Below are 18,280 nucleotides of genomic sequence, written 5' to 3'. Positions count from 1 at the left end.
AGAGTTAGACAACATGGAGAAATTCTTGTTGTTCATAGCCTAATTTGCATACCCAATATTAGTTACAGCTTTTGTTAAGCATTTCCTGTGTAAAGATGCTGCATTTTTTCTATCACCACTTTGCCAGATAAAGCAAGCTATAAACAAAATTATGTACAAGGGAGAGATTGGAGCAAATGGTATCAAAAGACATTATTTTCAGGGGTAAAACAGGAATTGGTATCAAGTCTAGAGAGTCTTAATAGCTCTTGAAGGCATATTAAAAAACTATCTCCTGAATCAAAAAAATGAGCAAATAGAATAATATAGATAGGAATGGCAATACACAGTATTTATGGATTAAAGATGCTGATGAAAGCTATTATAAACTACAGTAGTGTGGTTAGTCATGCCGTTACAGGTCTATAGCTACTCAACTTGGAACTTGCCTAATAACTGAGTGTAATTTTATTATAATTTTTAATACCCAACTGTTGTACAGTAAGCTGGATATATGGTTTTTCATTTTTATTACAATGGCATTCTTCCTTCCCCTAAATGTAACATCCACACCTCACACCATAGGATTTAGCATGATGTTCATGCCATAAAGATTCAAAATAAAGGCAATTTACCTCAATTAACTGTGCTCTGCTATTTTTTTAACCTATCCTCTTCAACTAATATATCATACTTGCTTGTGGCCTTACATATTTTGAAAGGAAAGTGACAGAATTTCAATAGAAGCTATTTTAGATCATTTTAAGAAAAGAATTTTTCATTCCAAGGCCTGTATAATTGAATCCTTAGTACTAAGCCTTTCTTGTTTTACAAGCAAAGAGATCAGAAAAATATCGTAAGAATTAAACATTTCTAAAATAGTTTCTGTAAAATGGAACACACAAATACAGGACTGTATATTCACTTCTTGTTGAATAATGCATCTTTTGAACTCATGCCAAGGATGTCTTCACAGCTCATGTATTCTCTTCATATTTAGGGTCTAGCATGTCTCCTTCAGGTCCCAAGGGGCTGTCAGGACAAAACTTCAATAATGAACCTCTCACCATCACATTTACATCAATTTAATTATTACTAACACACTAATAGGAAGCAAGGATTAAAAATCAAGGGCTAAATATCAAGGTTTTAATAAAGTTGTTTTAGATCCTGTACCATCTTTGGCATCTTAAGCTGACTAGAAACATACAAATTGTTCTTCCTTTTTTGAAGTTCAGACTTTAAAAGCCACAAGTATGCCAGCATAATAGCACACAATGGATTCAATGGGCATAGCTGAGGTTGTCAGAAATAGTTCACAAAAGGCCAGGTCCCTTTTTTATTTTACATTTTTATTACAATCTACCCATACCTCCAAGTATTAACACTGAACCTTCCTGATTTTTTCCCCCCCCCGTAAAAAAAGTTAAGCATTGGAGACCAAGCTGAAGAGTTTTAAAATCAGACCAAGACCTAAAGAGCACAGTAAAGCAGGCGAAAAAATAAAATAAAGAAAAAGTTACAGCTGTTTGGTTCAAACATATGATTAAATAGAAAAACGAGTTGATAAAAAAATTAATTTCTTCTAACCTATTTTGAACAGTTTTCACAATTGGAAAATAAATTCAACAAACATGTAAAAGCTTTGCTTTTGGAATAAAAATCTGTTTTTGAAAAACAAATATGAATGTACTGTACATCGAAACTATATTTCTTGAGGAAAATCATTCAACCTGTGGCCTATTTTCCTTTCATCATTCCCAAGGCATACCACTGATCTGTCTTATGGATGCCTCATTGCACATATTATCCTTACACTTAAAATTCACTGTACTTAAAAAAGAGAAATACCACCAGAACAGGTAACATCTCTCGTGCATCAGAGCTTGTGTGCGCCCTACTGTAAGGCACCAAACAGACTAAATGCTCCTAACGTTAAGCATCACACTGGGAAATCACACCCATCAACAGGATTCAAAGGTGCTTTTATTTTGATATTCAAACTAACAAAAAAAAGGACCACAGCTGTTGATGTTGTATATACTCCACTGAAGAAAGCTTTAAACAACATAGTATGTCTGAAATACACAGTACTTCCAAACAAACTATGCATGCTTTAAAAGATCCGTCATACGTGGGGCAAGAAAACCACATTTGAAATTTCTGTTCAGATTTTATTTGAAATCTAATTCAAATTGTCAAAGCTACAAAAAGGGGGAAACGGTGTTATTTTTGCTATGTCACAACATTCTAAAACAAAAATATCACTACCGCCAGCAGATCAGATACACACATTTCTGATGAAATCTCTAAACACAAAAATGTTTCATTTGGGGGAAGAGTCACAATGAAGATATTTTGTACAATATAAAACAATGACAGGTCTACAGATGCAGTTACTCATGAGTATACACATGCATTCACAAAAAATTCAGGAATGCTTTTTGTTTGATTTTTTTGTTTGTTTGTTTTTTTAAACGGACTGTTCAGGCACAAAAACAAAACCGCATTTCCAGTAAGTGACAGCATCATTAAAAAATATGAACATTTTGTCAGTGTTTGCTTTTCTTTGACTTCTTGTGAGATCTGTGTGGAGAACGGGACTGCGACCTGGATTTTTTCCCTGACTTTTTAGGAGACCTGGATCGTGACCTTCTTGATCTTTTGGGTGTCCTTGAGCCAGATGGTGATCTGGAAAATAAAGTTTAATGACATACTGAAAAGGAAATCCTTCACCTTTCTTCTGTAGCTAATATGATCTTTTTCCTCTCATCTACTCTAGAATAAAATACAGCCAAATTCTATTTATCTGATTTAATTGGGATAGATGAGAAAACTGGGCAGATGAATTAATCAAAAATTCAGATAATTAGGAGAACAGGCAAACAGCAATTTAAGATGTGGTGTTACTTTTAAACTAGCTGATCCTGTAGAAGCAGTAAAATATACCTCCCACCCTTATCTACTTAACAGAATATACAACTCTCTAGTTCTTGCAAATAATGTTTTGTTCACTAACAAGAAAAAAACCAACTTGTTTTTAACACGTTGTACAGGTATTGAACATTTTTCACCATAACTCTGAACGTATAGGGACCTATCTTCAACTGTGCATCTCAGTATTTTCATTGAAAATTCTCAGGGGAACACTCCCCCTCTTCCAGTATATAGGGCCCATCTAAATTACGTGATTCATGCCTGCTACACAGAGATCAGACTGATAGCTCCAGCCCCACTGCCCAGGGCTAAAGCATTAATTTCCCTTATTCCTGTACTTGTGTGCTGGCAGTTAATATGAAGAGATGGATAATATAGGCTTGGATAAAGGGGGTTTTACTCTTTTTGTCATTTGTAAACAGAAATTACTGACTGGGTATGTAGCCATATCAGTCTGCAGGTTCAGTTTCTCATTTCATATGATGTGTGCACTGACTCAGTTTCAGCATTCAAAGTATGAGAGAAATAGCACTGAACAGTGTCACCTAAAAGGCAGGCAAATAATGTCCTGCCTCCCTACATGATTCTGCAAATCCACCTTATCCTTCGCATTATTCCAACATTGCTCATTTCTACTGCATGAGATCATGCAAAACCATGCTGTGGTGGAAAATATCTAATATTCTAACCAAACATGTTCATGGGTTGTGACCAAACCCAGCAGCATACAGATAAATGAACAGTGAATACTACTGCACTATCTGGTCCATTCTTAACGTACATGATTTGTCTAATCTAATCTAAATTTATTTCATGCCTCATCAGGCTATACGACCACTGTATGAACCCAGAACAATTTTCTGCTTTAATACAATACTAACTTTCTCTTCAAGGAGGGGATTACATGCTTTTGCTTGACTAAGAAACCTCACAAATATAATGCACAACAATTTTATTTTTCTCTCCTGAGTCAATACTAATAAAAGTTGAAACATTGCTAAACTCACCACAGTAGAATGCATGAGTGCAGCAATCTAGACTTTCAAAGCAAACTTGAGGTTTAGAATGCCAATGGAATAATACAAACTACACAAAATTTTAAAAAGAAATGTATCTGATCTCATACGTAGTATAAATTACATACCAGTATTTTGATGAGAGCAGGCAGGAGGATACTTTTAGGCCATATTTAGAGCATGGTATTTAGGAAGTAAATCCCCATCATTGGACCCCAATGTTGACAAGGCAAACAATGGGTGCTTGGCATTTTAATGCTAAAATGTTTTCCAAAAAACCTCTACAAAATTGTGTCTACCCCAGGACTCTCACCAATGAGAATCCTTGCCTAAGTTGCATTTCTCAAAACACATGCATGACATCAAAGATAATGCATTATTAATGTCGTGGATTGTGCAAAAGAAGCTGTCAATCCCAGATCCAGAATACTGTTATTGTTTGGCATTCTGCAAAGGAAAGACCCTGAATCATATGTTACATCAGAACTGCTGCCTTGCACATTTCACGGCACATTTCCAGAAGAGCTGCGTAGCTTACCTTTTGGCTTTTTTACTGACATCTCTGGGAGAATCTTTATGAGATGACCTGGATCGTGAGCTCTCCTTGTGAGATCTTTCAGATCGCTCTGAACGCTCTGATTTTGGCGATGGGGATTTTGCTCGTCTACTGCCACTGCTGCGAGATGGACTGGGTGATGTACTGTGTCGTCTTTTCCTTTGAAAAGATCAGAAGAAAAAATTACACACCTATACACACACACACACACACACACACACACACACACACACCCCTACACAAAGAAATCCCTACCCCTTTTTTATATATTTGCCAATTTAATATGCAGTTTTATTCTTTCATTTTATGAAGTAATGTAGTGCTAAGCTTTTATTTTTATTAAAATCACAGCTTCTAAGGAGGTCAGTACTGGATCAAACTTTTTATCTCCCTCGCAAATTATGACTGACTGATCCCTATTTACAGATCAGTGACAGTTAACAGTTAAATAGAATATTGCTACAAGTGCTTCAAAAGCAACATGTTACAAATAATTCAATTAATTTTACTGAAGTAATGCCAAAACTCCAGGTAAACACACACACTAGCAAAGGGCCAGCATGCAGACTGAAAGTGACTGTACAGTTTAAATTGTTCATATTTTCATAGTGAGGTGAAGAATATTTAGACCACAGCAATGTACTGTTCCTGTGTAATTTAGATTTATGCCCGTTTTCCGACCAAAAAGTTATTCTACTGTTAATTTAGTGCAAAAAAATCAGAGCTAAAAACATGCATTGTTTTCACTGAGGTCCTATTATTATCCACTTTTCCAATCGGTTGACAGAAACAAAAGCTTTAGAGAGTTACTTGAGGAGTAATTTGGGCAGGATAAGAATATAGGATCTGTTAAACTTGGATTCCTGTGTTTTCCTCTCTTACAGTTAGATTAAATTTTAAATAACTGAAATCCTTTATGGCAAGAACTACAAATGCAACTTTATTTCGAGTCTAATACTGTCTATGGATCTATTAAACAAACGGTTTCAATGTTCTGGGACAGAATAAAAGCTGCACCTCTCTTTTCTTGTTGGTGTGCATTCTTCTTTTTCCTTCTTGTCTTTTGATCTGGATTCAGATTTTTCCTTGTCTTTCTTGTCTCTTTCTCGTTCTCTTTCCAGCTCTCTCTCTTTTTCCTGAGTTATTAAAAACAACTGAGAATTTCAGATTAGGTAAGATTTGTTCTGAGATACAGAGAAAAGGTATCCAGCCTATCTACTTTTGGGCTCCAAATTTGGAGGGACAGAATCAACATTTGAAATCTGGGGGCATGGCAGAAAACGTCTGCACCAACTCACAAATCTTTCACTTACTTTTACTGATAGGTTTCAGAAAGAGGAAAATGTAATCATCATCCTAATATCCAATGTTCTAAATTTTCATTTTCAGGAATTACTGGGTAACTCTCTACTTATATAAATATTCCAGTCCTTGTCTTGAAAATAAAACTCTTATGACTATTTATCTACTGTTACAGAAAAATAAAAAAGTACAGGTTGAAACTCCCTCTTCCAGCACTCTCACCCCCAGAAGGACAATGGCTGTTGCTGAAGCAGAGAGCACCTGAACCAGAGTGCTCCAGCTGTGCCTGGCACAGTTAGAGACGTGCTGGTGGCAGGTAGCCCCCACTGGCAGCCTGCTCTAGGGAGCCCTAGGGCACATGGGGGCGTGGGGGTTGGAGCCAGGCTGTAGCACCCAGCCCTGTCAGCAGCTTGCAGCTGCAGAGACCCCAGCTGGACCAGGGAAACCCCAGCAGCCCCGCGGGTTGGGAGCCAGCTAGGGCACGGAGCCCTGTCAGCAGCGCTGCAGCCGCAGGGACCCTGGGGCAGGGAGCAATCTGGGCACTGAGCCTCACAACTGCAGGGACCCATCAATTAAATAGGTAGAAAATTTTAATGCACTTAGTGGTTCATACATGGCTGATTTGTACTCTGCAAGGTTACTCTGCACCAATCTCAACTAAAAGAATTAGTCAGCAGATCAGGAAAAATTGCACTCGGTGCAGATGTTGTAAAAAACTGCAGCTATAATTGCTTTTTTTGCATTTTATTTACACATTTATAATTTTAGGAGCATTTTTAAAAGCACCAGCAAATGATGCAGAAATCTATATTTACAGACTGACAGAATTAACACCAATGCAGACCACGCCACTGCAGAACACACACAGAGCCTCTGACAAGATTAGCTGCGTAATGATTTTATATAATTTTTTTTAAATGATTCCATTTTACTACATAAATTACACTTGCTATTCAAAATAAATATGACTTCTCTCCAATTACAGAGAAGACAATCAGAAAGATGATTTTAATGTCAATACTGGTTTCAAACCACTAAGAGCTACCACCATTCTACAGATGTGTACATTTCCTCCATAGATCACCATTCCGAACTTTGATAGGCCTCTTTCCCAGAGGTGACGTGCAAGTCTATTTTTAAATTAGTCACCCTTACATTTGTGTGCTAACTTCCCGAAACAAAGAGAAGCATGCAACACAAAATTACTATATTTAGCTTGTAATTAACTGTATGGGTAGGTCCAGCTTTTCTGTAATATGCTAGAAGCAATATTTCTGTAATACCAGTGATACTGGCAGACAAAGGCATCACTTCACAAGAAGGCCTCACTGACAAATGCATAGAGGGAAACCAGCCTAGCTCACCTGTGTTAATAGTTTATTAGATTTAGAATAATGTGTTTAGTCTTTATGAAACGCTCACATATTTAACATCTGTACCCTATGTTTTATGCATTGTAAACCTGTCTGTCTAAATCATCAAACACAGCAGGCACATTAATGTAGAAATGCTAGTTTTGCACATAGTGTTAGGTCCTGCCCACCAAGAAGGCCTACTGAAACCAAATGAACCATTGTGAAACAAAGAAAAAAAGACTCTGTTGACTGCTTTCTTCCTCAAGCCTTCCAACACCTCCCACACACACACACACACTCTCTCTCTCTCTCTCTCTCAAAGAAAGAGATGTGCAGCTGGACTCATCACATCAGTTTGAGCACTGGGGGAAGGAAATAAAACCCTCTAAAAATGAACAATAATTCTATGCTGCTTGAAATCCGAAGTTAAGATGTGCAAGCATAAACAAGAAGTCCCCAGGGGCTGACCTGGATTAGCTCTAAAAAGACATGTAAGGTACATCACACAGAAATCAGATACTTTTGGCTAGCCCAAGCCAGCTATTGGGTTCACAGGGCTTCAGTTTCTAGGCTGTTTAATTGATGTGCAGACTTTCTGGGCTTGGGCAGAAACCCAAGCTCTGGGACCCCACCACCTCACAAGGTCATAAAGTCCAGGTTCCACCCTGAGCAAGTATTCTATCAAATAGCCCTGCAGTCTGAGCACAGGCCAAAGGCAGGTGTCTACATGCTGCGCAGATACGCCCACAGAGCTTGCTCATCAATGTAGCTTCTATTCCTTTTTGTTACTTGAGAACAACTTGTGTCAGTATCTGTTTACCTGCATTAACACTGTAAATAACTCATTACTTTTCTTAGCTAATAAACCTTTCACTCAATTTATTGTAGAATTGGATACAAGTATTTTGGTAAGCAATCTAAGACCTGGGGTTAAACGAATGGCCCTCTGGAACTGGGCGTAATCTGAAAATTGTGACTTTTGGTGTAAGTGGCCCTGTATCATGAAGACAATCTTGCCTGAGTGGCAAGACAAACTAAGTGTCCCAGGGGAGTCAGCAACTCTCATGTTAAGACTGTTATAGTGCTTCAGTCAAGTATCTATGTGCGCTCCAAGTAGAGAGCTCAGCCTGTTCGGGGCTGTGCCTGGCTGCCTCGCAATCTGCCCTGACGTTGGCACTTACACCCATAAGCCACTCAAAAAAACATTCTGACAACCACCATTACTAAAATTCAGGCTAGAGAAGCTCAAGTTAAGTGTTATTTATTTACATGCCATGGCTTTGAAACCTTCAATTTTCATACTGTTTCAGACATATCTTGAAAATTCTCAAATATAATCCCTTTCCAATGATCATCTGATTTGGTTCTAGATGACAGAGGACTAATGACAGCAGTAATGTTGGAGAATGATGCATACTGGGCTGTTAGCACCAAACTGGAGCTAGTGAGAACAAACTAGCTAGTGAGGTGTCAGGGAATAAGAGGAGTTTCAAGTAACGTGAGTCCTGAATGCCACTCTCTCTTGCCCAGCATTGGACAAAAGCTACTTTTGTCAGCACTATTTTTCTGTGTGTTGTTTTTTCCCCCAAATAATTTATGGATAGAACTCGAACAATTTCTTCTCAACTCATCTGAATGGCAGTGAGCCAAATCATGAGTGACAAAGTAACATGAGATATATTCTAACACAAACTAAAAGGTATATCCAATCTGGAAAAAGCACTTGGATAGTGGCATGTCAACTAAATGTATTTGTCAATACCTTAATGTAACCGTACATCTGAGAAGTAGTGAATGTAAGGAACATTTCTTACCCTCTGAAGCAGTTTGTCTCTGTAGTGTTCAACCTGTTCCTGAAAACTCTGGCCTGGTTTCTTGGGTCTTTTTCCAGACTCCAACTCATCTTGAAATTTCATCACCTTAAGCTGTAAAATTAATAACCACACATTTTTATCAGATTTTGTTATCCATAGGTTTCAGACAATAGTCAGAAACTGAAACATGGCTGAAATGAAATATTTGTTTATTTTGTTCTCTCAGTATTAAATGTGCAAGTGTCACATATGAAAGGATATCAAATCAAAGTGGTGAAATTGTGTTGACTTTAGTCTCGTGAAACTACTTATACATTTAAAAAGTGTATGAAGATAAATTTGGTTCCAGTTATTCTACTCCATTCTTCTCCTTCATTTGATTTCATCACACCCTAAAATCTCTCTTGGAACACTACCTAAAATTGCCTTTCATTTAACCCCAAGTTCTACCTAACTGAAGTCAAGTGATTGACAGATACCCCAATATCATCCTTTCCTCCTCAGATTTGTTAAAATAATTCAATATTCAGGTAAACTACGTCAACTTTCAAGAAGTATTATTTTATGATATATATGTTCTTTCATACACTGCCCATTATACCAGTGACATTCCACTCACTAGCAATGCTATAAGTAATATTACACTTACTAACATGATACCTCCACCATGAGTCACCAGGCAGTCTTTGGAATTTTTCCTGAGAGAAACTTCCCATTTTTTTCACTGCACATTAAAACTTTCCATCAAATTATATCAAACTATCACATTTTTTTACTTCTGTATTTTATGTTCCCTAGTATCAGACAGGCAGAATGCCAAATATGGTTTGGGGTTACGAAAGGCAATTATACTAGTCTTGGGATATAAGTCACCTTTCATTACGGCCACGTCTAAACAAGCAGCTTTTGCCGGAAAAGAACGGAGTCTCTGGATGGCAAATGTGTTTTGTCAACAGTTTGTCGACAAAACTCAGCACATCCACCAGCAGCATTACACCTCTCCCTGTTCAGGTATAACACCTCTCTTGACAGTGTTCTGTCGACAAAACAGCCGTGTTGGTATTCTGGGGCCCTTCTGTCAAGAGACAGGGCCTCCTGGTTCACCAGGCAGCCCTGCTTGCAGAGCTTCTGGTCAGCTGTTCTGTTGAGAGAGGGACAAGGGACAGGCAGTCTGGCTGCTCTCTGTTGACAGAGCATATTGCTCTTTTGATCTGTTTTTTTTTGTGTAAATGCGATCTGTCGAAAGACGTTTTGCTGGTAGATCCCTTCTGACAGTAACTTCTGTTGACAGAGGCTTCTCATGTGGATGTGGCCTCTAAGTGCTCATCAAGAATAGAAAGCAAAGACTCCCACAAAAAAAGTAAGCCAATCATTTAAAAAAAAAATTGAAAAAACATCCTGAAGAAAGACAGAGCAACTGTCTTTTTAAAAAGGTACCCCAATAACTCTGAGAAAAAGTATGTGGGTGACAGAGTTCTTTAAGAGTGACATCCTCACATAAAATTTCCCCTCTCGCTAAAGATTCTCCCACTGAGGGAAAAAAATACCCAGTCATGACTAAAAGTACAGTAAAACTTCAGAGTTATAACACGCCTCAGGAATGCAAGTAGTTCACAAGTCTGAACTATTCTTAACACTCAAAACTTTGACTGTTCTTTCAAAAGCTTACAGCTGAACACTATGATACATTTGAAACTTTACCGGTGCAAACTAAAAATGTACCCTCCTCCCCCAACCGTTTTTAAGCAGTAATTTATGTTTGCCACAGTACTATATTTTTTTTCCTGTTGCTGCATGATTTTGTACTTCTAGTTCCAAATGAGGTGCGTGGTTGACTGCTCAGACCATAACACTCGTGTTCAAAATTCTGAGTCTTACTGTAGTTTGAAGAACATGACAAAAGACAGAATAATAGTAACATTGAACCAACATCAAGAACTAGGCTAGCACCAGTAATAAAGTGTTCTGTTTAAAACAGAGGGGCTACAGAATGCCTCTTAAAGCACTTGACTTAACAATTCAACAGCCTGAAGATTCATTCAGAAACAAAAATTTAAATTTTGCCAACTAAACCAGGGATATCTTGAAAGACTCCAGAATCCACAGAAGTAACCAAAAAGTAAAGTTTGGAAAAGTTACTGGATATCTTCTTAGAACTATCAGTTTCATTTTGTTTTATTTAGGGAAGACTATTTTCATGTCAGGCTACAAAGATCTCTTGGAGGAGGAGCATGGAAATATGCCCTGATATATTTCTGTTCAGGAGCAAATTTCAGTTGTTTTCTGTCAATTATAGTCTGAAACGGGAAGTTCAAAAAATTATTCCTGAAATGTTTAAAAAAAATAAAAATAAAGATTTCTGAGGACCCAGAAGTCTGAACTTGAAATGTCAATATGCCTAACACCAAGAATGAACAGTGAGAGATCATTTTAAGTTTTTTTCAAATGCCTGTGCCACCTGAAAATCAGACCACTGCTAAAGATATAACAATTGTGAGTTGGTGGTGACTGTTGAGGAAGCAGTTAAAATTTCACGTACAGTATATTAACCAAAACAAATGTTCTGTCACCAGAAGATATTAAATCTACAATAAATGCTTCTTAACAGTCTTCTAATGTGTCAGAATACACTAGAGATCTTGATTTTTCAAGTTTCACAGCCCAAGTCACCCAGCTTGAAACTCAAAGGTTGGAGAGAATGGCACAGTTTTAAGACTACCCTTGTATTTTTATTTTGCACCCCCACTGATGATTGAGACCATGCTGAGTAAGGGCCTTTAGTTCTGCTCCCACTTAGCTCTTCAGCCTATTAGCCACATATGGATATGAGAGAGAAAGGGGTAGTAGAGAGAATCTGTTCTCCCCATGTCAGCAGACATTCTTGCAACTCTGCTTAGAAGTGGAACAGAGAAGGAGCAAGTACTACCTGCCAAACAAAGACCATCAGTTTAACTGCCCACTTGCCCAAGTGGTCTCTGCTTCACTTTGCGGCCCTAACAATGAGAGTAGTAACCTCTAGCACTTGCCCATCTGTGGTAATAGGAAGAAAAACTGGAAACACAAGAAACTTTGAGGCAGGAAACTTGAGACAGAGCCATGAAGGCACCTGGTAGTCCTAAGTTGCCAAAGAGTCATGCCCATTTGCCAGAGAATGGGAAAGGAAAAATCAAGGAGCAAGCTGAGGCAGGTGGTGGTGTAGATGGAACACAAAAGAAGCAAAACTGAACAGGGCTGTACTTCACATGCCCCTGTTCTTCATTCTTTAATGAATTTTTGTGGGTGGATATTCCTGAGCACATTAACCCTTCTATAAAATAAGCTTAGGCAAGTTCATACTTTAGGACTAAAATTATTCAGTTGAAAAGTTATTTTGGTATAAAACATTTTATTTTATTTTTGTTTACTTTTACACACTGACCTCAATCTCTCGGAGTTTGGCACGCTTTTCTTCGCTCATTTCAGAGTACTTGACTGATGACTTGGATTCAGGCATTTCTTCTTTGATGGGATTGGAATACATATGCTGCTCTTCTGATTTAGAACTCTGAGTATCCTCTTCATCTTCACTTTCTTCTTCCTGACTTTAAAGGACAAGAGTACAGAACGCATTGGTATACAATTATCTGCTTGATGCAACAATTTGTTTGAACATTACAAATCTTGCTTAAAAAAATGTCAACTACTTATAGTCTTAGGTGTGTAGTTCTGCAGATTTCTAGGTAAGTCAACTGATTACCTAAATTTGCAGTGTTATGGTATATTATGCCAGGCATTTACCAGGCGCATGAGGGAATTACCTGAATTCTTTATTTATAGAAAATATTTACATTTAGGTTTCATTTATTTTACACTGTGCACTAATTGCATCTTAACAAAGCTTTCAAAAACTACAAATTCAGAGAGGTGGCCTTGTTAATCTGTACCTTCACAAAACAAAACAAAAAAGCAGGCCTGCAGCATCTTAAAGACTAACAACATTATGAAAATTATGTGCTATTCTCCAAATCTGCAGAAGTGGGTCTTTCCCATGAAAGCTCATCACCTAATATTGTTAGTCTTTAAGATGCGACAGGACTGCCTTTTCTGTTTATACAAATTCAGCCCATAATTATTCTGATCATTATGAAGCTAAAATGGTATCTTAACACTATTTACAAGATCAAGCTAAGTGATGCAATGTTTGCTTCTTCAAATGTAACTAATTCCATAAAAAAATAAAAGCATTCTGGTTTTTGTCAAATTCATTGACTCAGTCCTAGGACCAAACATCAGAATCAGACTATAATGGTGTTCCCAACTGGCCACTTGAATGCCGTGCTCAACATACAATGCAGTCTTAAGATGATGTAATCATTACTATTGATGCTCTCAAACTACTTGAAGAATAAAAGACCAGAGACTGGTCAAGAACTATAAAAGTGAATGAGGTCTTGTAGTATCGAAAAAAATCTACATGGGAAAGCTACTACCTGCTCTTGCGATGCAAAATAAAAAAGTGGACCTTTAAATGAGTTCACATAACCCTATAGGAGTCTTTTACATCCCAAACCTCAGGTAGCACTGGACACATACTATTTTAACGAGTTCCTGAAAACAGCTCTTTTGAACTTTTCAACTGAGAACACTAGAGAATCACTGATGAAATCAGAATAAAAATAGAAAACCTTGCTCATATCTACATGTTCATATTCTCCCTCTTTCCAAATTTAATTTGAATTTTAACATATGTAGTCAATATAGCTTCCCAAAAGAACAAAGGTAGAACAGAGGCAGAAAAGACCTAACAAGCCATCATCTGCATCCAGTCATGCCAACAATATACAGCTGCTCCTTCTTAAGTGGTTTCATGATTGGAGGGGGGGGGTAAAAAAAATTTATTCTCAGAAAAATCTATCAAAAACAACCTGAGATGACAGATGCCAAGCAAGCCCAAAGCGAGTGGAAATGGCTTGTGAACACAAACTTAGTTTATGTTTTTAATTAAAAAGTGACTTTATGTTCAGTATCTTTCTCCCTTTAAGAAGGAAACAGCTACATACTGTGAACACAAATATGTAACCGCTACCAGAGAGAACACAGGCTTTGGCCTCATCAGCATTAGTGCGTCAACCAAGAAATGGATGTCTCTTCACTTATATTTGGCTCCTGCTGCTGTTAGTGTCTCTACCCCATTCTAGTAACATCACCTCCACAAGCAGTAGAGAGTCAGTTGTCGTAATTAGGCCAACACAGAGCCAGTGCACACACTATTATAGCGACTATTTAAGGCTTTCAGGACTGTGGCCACAATCCCCCACACTTGATTCAAGTGGTTTTGGTGACAACCCACACCACTGACACAAGCCCAGTGTGCACTCACACATGATTTAATAATTGTAGTGGCCGTATGCTAACCTACTTTGGATCAGCGTAAGTTTGTAATATAGATATAGCTGTTGTAGTGAATCAGTTTAATAAGGAGAACTGTGAAAAGTCTGGGAATTGGCTTTTGTCAACATCCTAAACAGATTACATTTTAATTTATACCCTGTGTAATAAGGCTAAGATTCTGTCACTTTTTTTTAGTAAGTCAGGCTCAGGTCATGGGCTTGCAACAAAAAAATCATGTGACCTTCCTTTTTACTAAAACAAACAAGTGCTAACAGGGTTTTCAGCTGCTTCAGCCCCTCCACTGCTCTTGTGGCAAGAGCCAACAGTGGCTGCTCCATCCCAGAAGGGCTGACCAACTCTGGGGGCTGCTCCAATAGGCCATGAAAGAGAAGTTACTCACACTCTTAGAGATGTCTCTCTGTGGGTGCTCCACAATAGGCGTCGGGCTCACCCGATGCCACAGATCGGAATTCTTCAAGCAGTTTCTATTGGATCGCGCATGCGCTGACCTGCACCGCTCCCTTGCGCGCCCCCGGCCATGTGCGCAATCCGGTCCCCGCCAGTTCCTTGACCAACCACCTCGGATGCACCTGAAAAACACCAGACAGAGATTCCGAAGCGGGGAGGATGGGCGGGTGGTGGAGCACCCATGGGGACACATCTCGAAGAACCATCGTTACTACAGGTGAGTAACTTCTCTTTCTTCTTCAAGTGGTCCCCGTGGGTGCTCCACAATAGGTGACTACCCAGCAGTAACCCAAGTAAGTAGGTGGGTAATCGGTTTATGTGCAGCTTGCCCCCTAGAGAACTGCTGTTGACAGATGGGTATCCTCCTCGAATACCCGATGTAGGGCATAATGCTTGGCGAAGGTGTCGTAGGATGACCAGGTCGCCGCTCTACAGATGTCTTAACGCGATGCCCTCGAAGAAGGCTGTTGACGCCGCCACCGCCCTGGTGGAGTGAGCCCTAGGCGGGGCCAGCAAAGGGGTCTTTCGAAGCTCGTAGCACATTTTTATACAGGACACGATGTGCTTTGAAATTCTCTGTGAAGAGAGGCCTTCCCCTTTTGACCTGGGAGCGAGAGACACTAGAAGCCTGTCCATTTTCCGGAAGAACTTAGTTCTGTCTATGTAGAAGGCCAACGCCCTTCTCATCTCTAGGAGATGTAGGCGCGCCTCCTTGCTGGAGCTGTGAGGCTTCGGGTAAAACGATGGTAAAACTATTGGTTTGTTAAGATGGAACTCCGAAGAAACTTTTGGAACGAAGGCTGGGTGTAACCATAGGGTTACCGCCTCCTTTGAGAATACTGTGCAGGGCGGCGTTGCCATCACTGCCGTAAGCTCGCTCACCCTGCGGGCTGACGTAATCACAAGGAGGAAGGTTGTTTTCATCGTAAGGAGTCGGAGGGGTACCGTGGCTAATGGTTCGAAGGGTGGTCCCGATAGCGTGCTGAGCACCAAGTCCAAACTCCACGACGGCAGAAGCGGTTTTTGAGGGGGGTAAAGGTTTACCAGCCCCTTCAAGAACCTTGTGACGATAGGGTGGGCGAATACAGTGGGCCCTTCCTCTGTATGCCGAAAAGCTGATAGAGCAGCAAGGTGGACCTTCAGCGAGGATAGAGAAAGCCCGTCTCGTTTGAGGTCCAATAGGTATTCTGGTATTACGGTTATAGGAACGTCAAGGGGAGCTAACTGCTTGGTGGAACACCAGGCTGTAAATTGAGTCCATTTCTGTTTATAAGTCCTCCTGGTGGAGGTCCTTCGGCTACACTCCAGGACTTGTTGTACTCCTTCCGTACATGTGCTCTCTAAGGCACTGAGCCATGGATTAACCATGCTTGTAGGTGCAGACCCTGAGGGTGCAGGTGCACTATGGACCCCTGAGCCTGCGTGAGTAAGTCCGGCGCCACCAGTAGGGGAAGTGGTGGACGATCCGACATGCGCAGAAGCAAGGGAAACCATTGTTGCCAGTCCCAAGTTGGGACTATGAGTATCATGCGAACTCTCTCTCCCTTCTGGCTTTCTGCAGAACCTTGTGGATAAGCGTTGTGGGGGGAAACGCGGAGAGTAGAGGGCCCTTCCATGAAATCATGAATGCGTCCCCCCAGGGACCCCCACCCTATTCCTGCTCTGAAGCAGTACTGGGGGCACTTCTTGTCGCACTGGGTGGCAAACAAATCGACTTGGGGAAACCCCCATGTACGAAATATGCGTCATAGCAGGTCGGAGCAGATCTGCCATCCCTGCGTGAGTGCGAAATGTCTGCTCAGCTGATCTGCCTTCACATTGTGAGTGCCTGGCAAGTACGAGGCTTTCACTGTTATATTGTTGGCGATGCACCAGTTCCACAATCGGACTGCTTCCACACATAACGCACGGTATCATGCCCCTCCTTGTTGATTGATGTAGAACATAGTGGAGGTATTGTCGGTATTGATCCCAACTACTTTGCCATGCAGGTAATCTCGAAAATGTCTGCACGCGTTGAACACTGCTCTGAGCTCCAGTATGTTTATGTGCAGTGTCTGTTCCGCAGTGGACCATAGCCCTTGCGTCACCTTGCTGCCAATGTGCGCTCCCCATCCTATGTGGGAGGCGTCGGTAGTAAGAAAGATAGAAATTTGTGGTTGGTGAAAAGGCACCCCCACTAGCAGATTCTTGGGATTTTCCCACCACGCTAGGGATCTGCGCACCTCTGTCGTGGGCGACACTACCTTGTGGACAGTGTGGGATGCCGGTTTGTAAACACTCACCAGCCAATCCTGCAGGCTTCGCATGTGTAACCTGGCATTCTGTACCACAAACGTTGCTGCCGCCATGTGCCCCAACAGCTGCAGGCACGTTAGGACCGGCACCGTGGGGCTGTATGTCATGACTTGCACCAGTGAACTGATGGCGTGGAAGCGGGCATCAGGCAGGTATACTCTTGCTGTGATAGAGTTTATGCGTGCCCCTATGAACTCTATATCTTGTGCGGGTTCGGTCTTTGACTTTGCGAGGTTGATAACTAGGCCCAGCGAAGTAAACGTGTCCGCGGTGACACGTATCATGCGTAAGACCTCTACCTTTGAGACCCCTTTCAGCAGACAGTCATCCAGATATGGGAAAATAAACACCTCCTGTATGTGCAGGTAGGCTGATACCACTGCCAGGGTTTTGGTAAAGACTCTGGGAGCCGAGGATAGGCCGAACGGAAGAACCCTGTACTGGAAATGTTCCCTGCCGACCGTGAAGCGGAGGAAGCATCTGTGTGCTGGGTGGATCGTTATATGAAAGTAAGCGTCTTGTAAGTCGAGGGCTGCAAACCAGTCTCCATCGTCCAGTGCCGTAAGTATGGAGGCAACTGTGATCATCCGAAAGCGTTGCTTGCGCAAGCAACGGTTGAGGTCCCGTAGATCCAAGATCGGCCTCCAGCCTCCTGTTTTCTTCTCTGTTAGGAAGTAGCGTGAATAAAAACCTTTCCTCTGGAATTGCTCCAGCACTCTTTCCACCGCCCCTATGAACAGAAGGCGATCCACCTCCTGCTTGAGCCTCGCCTCGTGGGCCGCGTCCCTGAGATGAGGCCTGGTGGGAGGCTTCGTCAGTGGAAGTGACTGGAAAGGGATCGTGTAACCTGTGGCTATAATCTCTAGCACCCATCTGTCTGTGGTGATCTTTTGCCATTGGGAGTGGAATGGTTTGAGGCGATGATGGAACATGAGATGAGAGTGGCATTGAGCGATGGTGTTGATAGTGCAGCCCCCGACATACCCGTCAAACTTGTTGTCTCTGGGCCTGCCCCGAGGGTGTACGGCTTTGTTGAGAACGTCGCCTGGGAGTCCTGTATTGCTGCTGCTGTTGATGGTGCCCTTGGTCGTAGCCTCGCTGATATTGAGCACGCTGCGGTTGGTAAGCATAGCGTCTTTGCTGAGGATAAAATTTCTTCTTCTTGTATGGGGGAGCATAAATACC

The 18,280-nt window shown here is 40.8% G+C and overlaps 1 protein-coding gene across 2 annotated transcripts in view; it reads right to left on the bottom strand.

The window, feature by feature from the left end:
* Positions 1 to 1,945: 1,945 nt before the first annotated feature.
* U2SURP (U2 snRNP associated SURP domain containing) overlaps positions 1,946 to 18,280 on the bottom strand; it is a 70,706-nt gene continuing 54,371 nt past the window's right edge. For both annotated transcript variants that reach the window (XM_075004656.1, XM_075004657.1), the window contains 5 exons: positions 12,378 to 12,540; positions 8,960 to 9,070; positions 5,506 to 5,624; positions 4,471 to 4,647; positions 1,946 to 2,670 (listed from right to left, as the gene is read on the bottom strand). In XM_075004656.1, the coding sequence (XP_074860757.1) occupies positions 2,532 to 2,670; positions 4,471 to 4,647; positions 5,506 to 5,624; positions 8,960 to 9,070; positions 12,378 to 12,540 (709 nt within the window). In that variant the 3' untranslated portion in view covers positions 1,946 to 2,531. The remainder of the gene's footprint in view (positions 2,671 to 4,470; positions 4,648 to 5,505; positions 5,625 to 8,959; positions 9,071 to 12,377; positions 12,541 to 18,280) is intronic.

Source organism: Carettochelys insculpta, chromosome 10, assembly GCF_033958435.1.
Source record: "Carettochelys insculpta isolate YL-2023 chromosome 10, ASM3395843v1, whole genome shotgun sequence".
Lineage (NCBI taxonomy): Eukaryota > Metazoa > Chordata > Testudines > Carettochelyidae > Carettochelys > Carettochelys insculpta.
This window is presented reverse-complemented; position numbering and strand designations above follow the sequence as displayed.